Source organism: Zea mays, chromosome 7, assembly GCF_902167145.1.
Source record: "Zea mays cultivar B73 chromosome 7, Zm-B73-REFERENCE-NAM-5.0, whole genome shotgun sequence".
NCBI classification, from domain to species: Eukaryota; Viridiplantae; Streptophyta; class Magnoliopsida; order Poales; family Poaceae; genus Zea; species Zea mays.
The window spans coordinates 6,410,061-6,419,104 of NC_050102.1; the positions used below are offsets into that span (position 1 = coordinate 6,410,061).

Below are 9,044 nucleotides of genomic sequence, written 5' to 3' on the forward strand. Positions count from 1 at the left end.
ATGCAGAGGCCGCGTTGACGGCACTGGAAGCAGCAGCAGAGCAGGCCAGGAACAAGAACAGCAATGAACTCGCCGCCGGGCGACGACGGAGGCGGCAGCGCGCACGGCTTATTCGGGTCGGGCGGCATCCGCGGGTTCGGCTACGGCGTCGGCGTGTCCATCGGCATCCTCCTCGTGGCCACCACCATCGCGCTCGCCATCTACTTCTGCACGCGCACCTCCATGCCCGAGTCCGCCGCCGCGCCCGCGCCGCCGCGGCAGGGCGGCGACGCCGAGCGGGGCATCGACGAGGCCACGCTCGAGGCGTTCCCGGCGGTGGCCTACGCGGAGGCGAGGAAGGCGGCGGCGAACCAGGCGTGCTGCTGCCCCGTCTGCCTCGACTGCTACGGCGACGGCGACGTGGTCCGGGTGCTCCCCGACTGCGGCCACCTGTTCCACCGCGCCTGCGTCGACCCCTGGCTCCGGCAGCGCCCCACGTGCCCGGTCTGCCGCACGTCGCCGCTGCCCAGCCCCATGCCCACGCCGCTCGCCGAGGTCACGCCGCTGGCGTCCGCGCGGCCGTCGTGAGGGCTGTTTTTTTTTCCTCTCTCTCTCTCTCTCGCGCTCGTGTGTCTGGCCTCTGCTACTCTGATTGCTTCGTGCCTTCGTCCCGTCCCTTGTGCCGTTTCATTTCTACGTACACAACACGGTGTGTGATCAGCGCGCGAATCAGTTTGGTTAGGACTTAGGAGTTTCAAAATCTGTTCCTTTTGAGGAGTGTAAATCTGGGTACATAGTAGGGTAGCTAAGATGTTCTTTGGTCTCTCAAGATTATGAAATTCCATCACTTTGGCACATAATGGTTTGATGAATTATTAGAGTGTTTGGTTCAAGAAATAAGCTAATTCATTATCTTTTTACTTCTCACTTTTTTTTTGGTTTATTTGTGAAATGTTTTTTGTTTAGTTTTTAGTTTGTGAAATGGATTGAATTGATCTATCACCGGTTAGTTATTAATAACACGAGAAATATGGTTATTCTATTAAACTAGGTGCGTGCCCGTGCGTTGCAACGGGAGTACGCTGGGATGAGCATGATATATATCTGATCGGATCTTATATTTCCTTGTGGGTCTGGAGAAAGTTTGCTCGGAAGCCTATCTAGTTAGGTGTCCGTGCGTTGCAATGCAATACAAAATATTGGACAAAATGTCTGATTATCTATGTGTTCAATAGTATATCCGAAAGAGAAGCATAAAAAAGCAGTGAGAGAGTGAAATAGAGACAGATACAAGTGCACCGTACAAAAAAGCATACATGTGTACAATGGCCATGATACAAATAATAGCTTGCAAGTTTATAAAAAAATAGAATACAACAGAATTGGACATTAGCATACACCGTTTTAATAGTTGCACATATAAATACAATCTTCCAGCGAATTTAAGTTGAGTTGCTAGTGTTATATATATATATATATATATATATATATATATATATACACTACCTATTAAGGCTATAAGGGGTAGGCTGCCTCCCCTGGTTCTGCCTTCAGCCAATCTAGATCGTCCGTATCTGCTGCTCACGCCCGGTGCATCAACATTCTGAGGGTCCAACTGTAAAGTTTAAGTTACATTGGTTAAGAAAATGTATTTATCATAGATAAAAAATTTCTGCCCAGTGAAAGAAATAATGCTGACCTCTAAAACTCGCTGAAAAGCTTGACGAGCTTTTTCCACTTGTCCAAGTTTGTATCGGCAAAAAGCTATACCAAGCCTTACAGCAGCAGGACAATTGCAATAGACCCGAAGAGCTTTCTAAGAAGTGTACAAAGTCAACAGGGGATTTTGTCAGGATGTCACAAACATGAATCATTGTAAGTTAAGCAGTTGTTATTATATATCGAACCTTGTAGAGATCTAATGAGTTCCTGTAATGCTCCAATGATTTTTTGTGCTGCTGCTCTGCTTCGCCCATCAAAAAGTAAACAGAGGCCTGTGACAGCAAATTTGAAAATTAAATTAGAATTTTACAAATAAAAATTATCAATAAATAATGGTATATTTATTATGTTGTCCAGAAAATTAAAAAAATGAAAGCTTGTGTCTATCTAAATCTATATTCTGCCCAGAACACAAGTTGGTATCACTGAATCAGCAGCAAACATTAGTCTGTAGCAGAACACAACATTCAGTCAAAATAGAGTGTAGGTTTTTTTATCATAACAGATATTTGGTTAGTTAGAAACCCTGCTTATTTAAGAACCGATACAAATCTAATTTTCTGTTAATCCGTTGCAATAATGTAGGTTCCATTGTTTGGAGCTCCACACAATTAAGGAGAAACGTGGTTCCCTGGGATCAAACAAGAAATAAGAACTAAAAAGATCCCCCTCTTGTTTTTCTTCTCAAGAACTGGCCCAGAGCATTCCATCAATTAAATCCTGCTTCAACCCTTCATCCAAGCAAGTTATGCACTTATGCCATCATCTTACACATGTTAAAGAGTCAATTAAAGGATAAAAGACAAGACACAGCTAGTTGTAGTGAAACAGGAACCATGGAGCAAACAATGACAAGGGTGTGAAACCAAAATGTTGAACAGCTCTTAAATGTTAATATATGATTAAATTATTGTAGAAACACATAACATGGTGACACTTCCACTGGCTCGAATCATAACCAAGAAAGCCAAAACTACATGCATCAGTGTTTACAATAGACTCCACATGTAAAACAGTTTGAAAGTGTACATATTTCATTACTTATTGCCTCATGGCACCATCTAAACAAACTAAAAATCACCTGACCAAGTAGAGCTGGAAAATTGTTCTCATCTTCATCCAACACAATCTTGAACGAGTCAGACGCCATTTGCAACTCACCCTTGGCAATACAGAGTTGACCTACAGGAACAATTGACATATGAGCATACTGAAAGCTCCAATCCTGTTAAAGGACAGCATAAATAATAATCCAAAATGCAGTATGTGTGTGTGTGTGTGTGATGAAAAAAGGCATTGGATTGGGTATTCCATACCTAAGCAGCAGGGCATACATGCTCAAAGGAAGATAGTAGACAAAATGAGTAACCTAAATAAAAACACCTCCAGCACAAAGTACTACCTCCATTCAAAATTGTAAGTCATCTTATTTTGTCCTAAGTCAAAATTCTCTAGCTTTGGCACAGTTCATAGGGGAAAATGCACCATCAAGTATATTCATTCAATTCATATTGTAGATGTTAATATGTTTTTCCTACAAACTTAATCAAACCTGGCATGTTTGACTTTATACAGAGCTAAAAACGACTTGCAATTTGGAACGAGCAACAAAGAGAGAGTGTTATGTGGAAGGATTAAGAATGTGATTCAAATGAACATCAGGTGCATCACCATGCCGACAATCGCGATACCACGATGCACGATCCTTATGGATCTCAGCAACCTAAATGAAAACTAATTAGATGTCTCACAGCTGCAGAAGCTAAAAGAAACGCAAGACCAATAAGAATCAACATGCCTTTGTGGGCTCAAGGCTCACAAGGCCGCAAGCTCGTGCTGCTACGCCGCTGCAGTTGTGCGAAACAGCGCGGAATCCGGACCAGGCTGCAATCAGTATCACGTTTGAAACGGTCAGAGATATCAACATCAGGTGCATCACCATATTAGGGTAGCACACTATCTAGAAAAACAAGTACATTACCTCCATCCCAACCATTTGCACCCAGTTGACAGCAGTTCCAGTCGCCTTGGACATGAACTCTGCCAATGTCTCCTCAGCAATAGCGAGTAGACTGGACAAAAGGAAAATTAGCATTACAGCAAGGATAAGGTTTGAAATGTAACCAGGTTTCAGGCTTACCCTGCTGGGTTGTTCGCATCCCTTTGTGGAGGATGCAGAACTGCTGGGTTGTTGGTTGTGCTGACCACTTGTCACCACGCACTCACAGGTTGTGTCGGTGGTGGCTACAGAAGGCTGCAAATTTACAAGCAAATGTTATAGCAAGCAGAATAAGATAATGCATAAGCAGGGGAAAAAATTACAGTAGGCATGTAAACAATACTGTAACAGACTTTGTTAAAATGTAGCAAGCCATGCATCATGAAACCAACCCATTTTTAGTTCAAGCCCATGTATATTTGAAAAGAGAAAAGTAGCTCACACTGTGGAGTCGATTCTTCATATACCCGTTGTCCAAGACGAGACGGGAAACCTGCTTCTGCAGCCGGTCATTCTCCTCCATCAACAGCTTGTTCATCGCACTCAGCTTTCGGTTCACGATTTGTAGACGAGAGGACTCCTTGCGCTGCTTCTCCCGGCATCTACCAACGACGATGGAAACACAATTTAGTGGCAGGTACGCCTAAAAAAGCAAACAGCTAGCAAACAGTGTGTGTGATCCAATACACGAGATTCCCTTGTAGTTCTTGGTTGGCATAAACCAAGAATGAACAGGAAGAAGGCATTTCAGTAAATTTCTTATGGCATGAGCGGGTCATTATACAGGAACCGACTATCTGTGCCCATATTAAATGTTACGATACAATCATTTCTCTTCTATCAAATCATTTAGTTAGGGGTAGGGAGTGGAAGTATTGCAATAACTAAACTCCCATAAGTCATATGCTCCAAAGACAAACATTATTTCACCTGAAACCATGTGCAAAAATAGCAAAACAAAGTGAAGCAATAAGTACTTCATAGAACTGTAGATATTTCATTCAGATTTACTTTCGGTGGGCGGTGAATCGGTTTCTCCTCTACCTTCGGTGGGTTAGCCCCGTCATCACTGTTCTCGTCGGCATGCACATGTAACTTCCTAGCTGGGCCAGACATTTGGTCGAGCATCTTGAACTCGTCCTCGAGTGGGAGCGTGAAGAAGTCACGAGCGAGGTGCGCCATGTTGACCACCGTCACGGCGTCCACGCCGTGGTCCACCACCTGGGGGATGGCCCAACCCTCGTGGATCTTGGCCCTCCGCGCGCCATGGATGCCCTTGAGCGACACCACCCACATCACGTCGTTGTAGTGGTCGTGCCCCAAGAGGTGGTGGTGGGCGAGGGGCTACAACAGCCAGTCGTCGGACGTGGGGGCCCTACTGGCGGCCTCACAGATGGTGGCGAACGAGTGGACGCGAAGCACGCCGTTGAAGTGCCTGTTGTCGGCGTCGGCGAGCTCTGGATCCACGGGCGGCGAATCGCGGGGGGAGGGGGGAGCGGGCTGGATCGGCTGGCGGTCGTCGTCGTCGCTGCGCAGGCGGCGGTGTTGGTGCCTGTAGCGGCGGCGTTCGCGGTCGTCGTCGTCATCGCCGCTGACAGCCACCGACGACCACTGCCGCTTCTCGTCCTCCTCGCCGCCGCAGTAGCGGGGGAAGGGCACAAAGCCGAGAGGTGAATCGCGGCCGGGGGGCGCTGGATCCGCGGGCGGGCGGGCGGGGGGCGCTGGATCCGCGGGCGGGCGGGCGGGCGGTGAAATCGCAGCGGAGGGCTGGCGTGCGCGGGATTCGCGGCATGGCTGTTGAGGAGGGCACGAAGCTGAGAGGTGAATCGCGGCCGGGGGGGGGGGGGGGGGGGGGGGGGGGGGGGGGGGGGGGGGGGGGGGGGGGCGCTGGATCCGCGTGCGGGCGGGGGGCGCTGATCCGCGGGCGGGCGGGCGGTGAAATCGCAGCGGAGGGGCTGGCGTGCGCCGGGTTCGCGGCATGGTTGTTGAGGCGGGGGCAGTCTACACTTCCCTCTTAATAGTTAGTAGAGATTTAAGAAATGTACTTACTATGTACCACTTCATTTGGATAAAGTGATTCGTCGGACCAAACACTGTAGGTGGAGAAAAATGTGAGCAGAACATGTTTTCTATCATCTCAGAACTCAGATTCAAAACTGCCATGGCAATCTCTGTTCTTGTCACGTCACAAAAAGCACAGCAAAACATCTCGAAAAAAATGTCCATCAGAAGAGAAAACTGCACTCCGCTTCCAATTGCAGTCAGCAACTCACTTTGGTTCCTCTATCGACTGATCGACACCAACAGATTCTGGGCATCCACAGAAGAAAAGCCACGCGCTTTTGTACATTTGATGGTACAGACAGGCTGTTAAAGAAGAACAAAGACGATGATGATACGCTGATCGCCCGCGCACGCAACGCAGGCGAACCATCACCGTCATCATCATCATCCGAACCTGGCCTGGCATCCGATCCGCTCCAGCTTCCCCTGGAGGTACCTGACGATCTGCGGAATGGTGACGACGCCAGCGCCCTCGTCCCTGTCGTCCCTGTCCCTGGTGCAGAGCCTGGCGACGGCGACGAGGTCGCGGAGCTCGCGGGCGTCGTAGACGCCGCCGAGGTCGGCGTCCACCATCCGGTGCACGGAGGCGGCGGAGCCGGGGTCCTGCGCCCAGCGCACGAGCTCGCCGTCGGCGCCCGGGGACTGCCCCGTCACCAGCTCCAGCACCAGCACGCCGTACTGGAACGCCAGGCCCGCCCGCCTCCGCTCGACCCGGTCTGCATGCACAGCACAGGCACAGGCGAGCGAACAACGCAGCAAGAAGATAGGTGAGCGCGGCCACGTCGTGGGGGGTGGGAAGAGTTGGGGAGCGGATAGAGAGACCTTGGAAGGAGTCAGTGGTGGCGAGCCTCACGTCGTGGCTGACCACGCCGACATCCGATAGCTGCCAAACAAAAAAAAACACACGCATGGTTCGGAATTCGGGTTCAGAACGTGCGGCACAAGTTAACAGCGTCTGCGGCAGCGGCGTTGTGCCAGTTGTCGGTGTCACCTTGGCGACGAAGTTGGCGTCCATGAGCACGGTGCCGGAGTTGACGGACACGTGGAACACCGGGGGGTCGCAGTGGTAGTAGAGGTATTCCTGAATGATGAATCGGCTGTGTCAATTTCAGCTGTCAGCTCTCTGCGTGAGGGGTGCAGGAGTGGTGCGCGCAGGGAGAGTTTTTTGTGTTTACTGGTTATATTACCAGTGCTGCCGCGACGTCAATGGCGACCTGCAGCCTGGTCCGCCAGTCCAGCGGCGTCCGGAGCGGATCTGCGGTGGAGTGAAGCGGCAGGCATCAGGGTTCAGGAGGAGGAGGGGGGAGGAGACTGAGATGAGAGTCTTTGATTCACCAACCGTGGAGGCATTCCTTGAGGCTCCTGTTCTCCATGTGATCGAAGACGAGGAACCTGAAACGTTCCACCCCAGCCCAGCCATATCCAAACGTGAATCTCACCAATCCGCAGAAGCAGAGATAGAGAGCGCGCACAGAGAGGGAAGAGGGAAGGAAGAAAGGGTCGGAGGGCGGAAGGGCACGGGCCTTGCGTGGTGGGCTAGCGCGAAGCCGCGCAGCCTGACGACGTGGCGGTGGTTGAGGCGGGCCAGCAGCTGCAGCTCCAGGTAGAAGGCGTCCGTGGTCCCTCCTCCTCCTCCCTCTCCCTGGCGATGGTGGTCGTCGTTGTCGTCGGCGTCGCGGCGGCGCCTGACGACGGTGGCGACGAGGCCGCCGGCGAAGCGCGCCCTGTAGGCCGTGCCGGCGGCGTCGAGCACCGCGGTGAAGCCGCGCGTGGCGGCCTCCACCTCCTTGGCCGTGAACCGCCTGACGAACGGCAGGGTACCTGTTGGGTGGTGTTTCGGTTTCGCCAGGGCGTGGATGATGATGGATTTGATTACTCAGACGGGGAGAGAGAGACTGGGGGAGGGAGGGCAGGAGAGGAGAGGAGGGAGAGTGGCGTACCCGTGCCGCCGAGGCAGAGGCGGCGGTGGAGGCAGCAGCCCATGTCAGTGTCACCGAACGACAGAGGATCGGAGTCGGAGGGGCGGTGTCAGAGGCCGCGCCTGTGACTTGCAGTTGCAGAGCAGGGTGATGACAATGGTGGTGGTTGGTGGATGGATGGATGGACGCGACGGGACTGCTATTACTACTGCCTGCTAGCATCGACAATTCAACAAGGAAGGGTGGCGGCGATGATGATCGAACACGCCACTCGCCTTTGCACGGGCCCCTCCCCTCCCGTCGTGTCCAGATTGTCCATGAAAGCTGCATGCTCCGGTCCCGCTGGATTCTGGATTTCTCTCACCCTTCTTTAGCAAAAAAAAAAAGAGCTAGTATTAGCAAAGCGGTGCTCCTCCTCGGAGAGGAGTAAGTAACTAAAGAAATGAATGCCCTGGGCCCGGCCAAAACTATAGGTCTGTAGCTGTCGGTTTGCTGCTCTAACCTGCGGTGAGCCTTGAGATTGCAAGGAGATCGTTACTTGTTTTTACAGTTACCAGAAGTCATCATCAGTCACAGCAGGGAATGGCACATGCATGCCTGGCACCGCCCCGCTAGAGATGGTAATGGGTACCCGAAACCCGATGGGTTTTTACCCTATTAGGGTACGGGTTTGGGTCAATTTTCATACCTATGTGTTTGTTAATGGGCATAAATGTATACCCGGCGGGTTCATGGGTACGGGTTTGTTCCTATAGTACCCAAACCCGTGAACCCGTGGGTTTTTTAAACCCGACCAAACCTAGTGCATATTGTCATTTTATTTTATAAACGAACAACAAAATTGTTATCTACCTATTTACTTCCTAATTTTTATCAAATAGTGAATGTATAAGTAGTTGGTGATAGTATTGCTTGCTTGCTATTATAGTTATTACTAGCGTTATATATGTGGTGGATGTATAACTTAGTGCAAGGTAACTTGATTATACAACTTATTATTTGTATTTAATTCTCTCTACTAATATTTTTATACCAAATCATGAACTCGTTGTTCATTACATAAATTTTGGACCATGATCTCATTAATCATTACGATACTTATTGATTATGAAAAGAATAAACATATTGGAGATAAAAATCCGCGGGTAACCCGTGGGTACCCGCAAACCCGATGGGTATGGGTTTGGGCAAAATTTCAAACCCGTCATGGGTACGGGTTTTTTAATGGGTGTAAATATTTTTCACGGGTACGGGTTTAGGATAGCAAAACCCGGCGGGTTTGTACCCGTTGCCATCTCTATGCCCCCGCCACTGCCCCTTCGCCCTTCGACAGGTAGACAGGAGAACCTTCGAGTTCGTAG

General features: G+C 50.3%; 4 protein-coding genes across 5 annotated transcripts; 1 reads left to right on the top strand and 3 right to left on the bottom strand.

Annotated features, from left to right (window-relative positions):
* LOC100284937 (RING-H2 finger protein ATL2I) lies at positions 1-834 on the top strand. The gene has a single exon (NM_001157832.2). It carries the CDS (start codon positions 64-66, stop codon positions 565-567), a length of 504 nt encoding a protein of 167 aa, NP_001151304.2. The 5' UTR covers positions 1-63; the 3' UTR covers positions 568-834.
* On the bottom strand, positions 667-3,736 carry LOC103631951 (protein CTR9 homolog). Its single transcript, XM_035961216.1, has 6 exons — positions 3,683-3,736; positions 2,783-2,926; positions 1,887-1,973; positions 1,679-1,795; positions 1,496-1,594; positions 667-672 (listed from the first exon to the last, which is right to left on the bottom strand). The coding sequence occupies exons 1-6, from the start codon at positions 3,734-3,736 to the stop codon at positions 667-669; spliced, it is 507 nt and encodes a 168-aa protein (XP_035817109.1).
* Positions 3,664-4,288, bottom strand: LOC109941011 (homeobox-leucine zipper protein HOX32-like). Its single transcript, XM_035960795.1, has 3 exons — positions 4,143-4,288; positions 3,842-3,955; positions 3,664-3,773 (listed from the first exon to the last, which is right to left on the bottom strand). Exons 1-3 carry the CDS (start codon positions 4,236-4,238, stop codon positions 3,756-3,758), a joined length of 228 nt encoding a protein of 75 aa, XP_035816688.1. The 5' UTR covers positions 4,239-4,288; the 3' UTR covers positions 3,664-3,755.
* A 1,525-nt stretch (positions 4,289-5,813) lies between these two features.
* On the bottom strand, positions 5,814-7,965 carry LOC100501925 (uncharacterized). 2 transcript variants are annotated; one of them, NM_001348683.1, is made up of 7 exons: positions 7,705-7,965; positions 7,288-7,585; positions 7,104-7,156; positions 6,952-7,019; positions 6,756-6,861; positions 6,587-6,647; positions 5,814-6,480 (listed from the first exon to the last, which is right to left on the bottom strand). In NM_001348683.1, exons 1-6 carry the CDS (start codon positions 7,745-7,747, stop codon positions 6,598-6,600), a joined length of 618 nt encoding a protein of 205 aa, NP_001335612.1. In that variant the 5' UTR covers positions 7,748-7,965; the 3' UTR covers positions 5,814-6,480; positions 6,587-6,597. The 2 variants fall into 2 exon arrangements, with proteins under 2 accessions (NP_001335612.1, NP_001335613.1); NM_001348684.1 differs by having other exon boundaries at positions 5,923-6,480; positions 6,756-6,845.
* Positions 7,966-9,044: the final 1,079 nt, after the last annotated feature.

Excerpts from the sequence above, each read along its gene's own strand:
- LOC109941011 (XM_035960795.1), bottom strand. The coding sequence starts at position 4,238 with ATGAACAAGCTGTTGATGGAGGAGAATGACCGGCTGCAGAAGCAGGTT. Across the intron at positions 3,956-4,142 it reads TGAAGAATCGACTCCACAGT|CCTTCTGTAGCCACCACCGA; the intron begins GTGAGCTACTTT and ends GTAAATTTGCAG.
- LOC100284937 (NM_001157832.2), top strand. The coding sequence starts at position 64 with ATGAACTCGCCGCCGGGCGACGACGGAGGCGGCAGCGCGCACGGCTTA.
- LOC100501925 (NM_001348684.1), bottom strand. The coding sequence starts at position 7,747 with ATGGGCTGCTGCCTCCACCGCCGCCTCTGCCTCGGCGGCACGG. Across the intron at positions 7,157-7,287 it reads GCGCTAGCCCACCACGCAAG|GTTCCTCGTCTTCGATCACA; the intron begins GCCCGTGCCCTT and ends GGAACGTTTCAG. Across the intron at positions 6,648-6,755 it reads ACGCCAACTTCGTCGCCAAG|CTATCGGATGTCGGCGTGGT; the intron begins GTGACACCGACA and ends TTTGTTTGGCAG.
- LOC103631951 (XM_035961216.1), bottom strand. The coding sequence starts at position 3,736 with ATGTCCAAGGCGACTGGAACTGCTGTCAACTGGGTGCAAATGGTTGGG. Across the intron at positions 1,974-2,782 it reads TTCCAGCTCTACTTGGTCAG|GCCTCTGTTTACTTTTTGAT; the intron begins GTGATTTTTAGT and ends TTGCTGTCACAG. Across the intron at positions 1,595-1,678 it reads CTTTTCAGCGAGTTTTAGAG|TTGGACCCTCAGAATGTTGA; the intron begins GTCAGCATTATT and ends TAAACTTTACAG.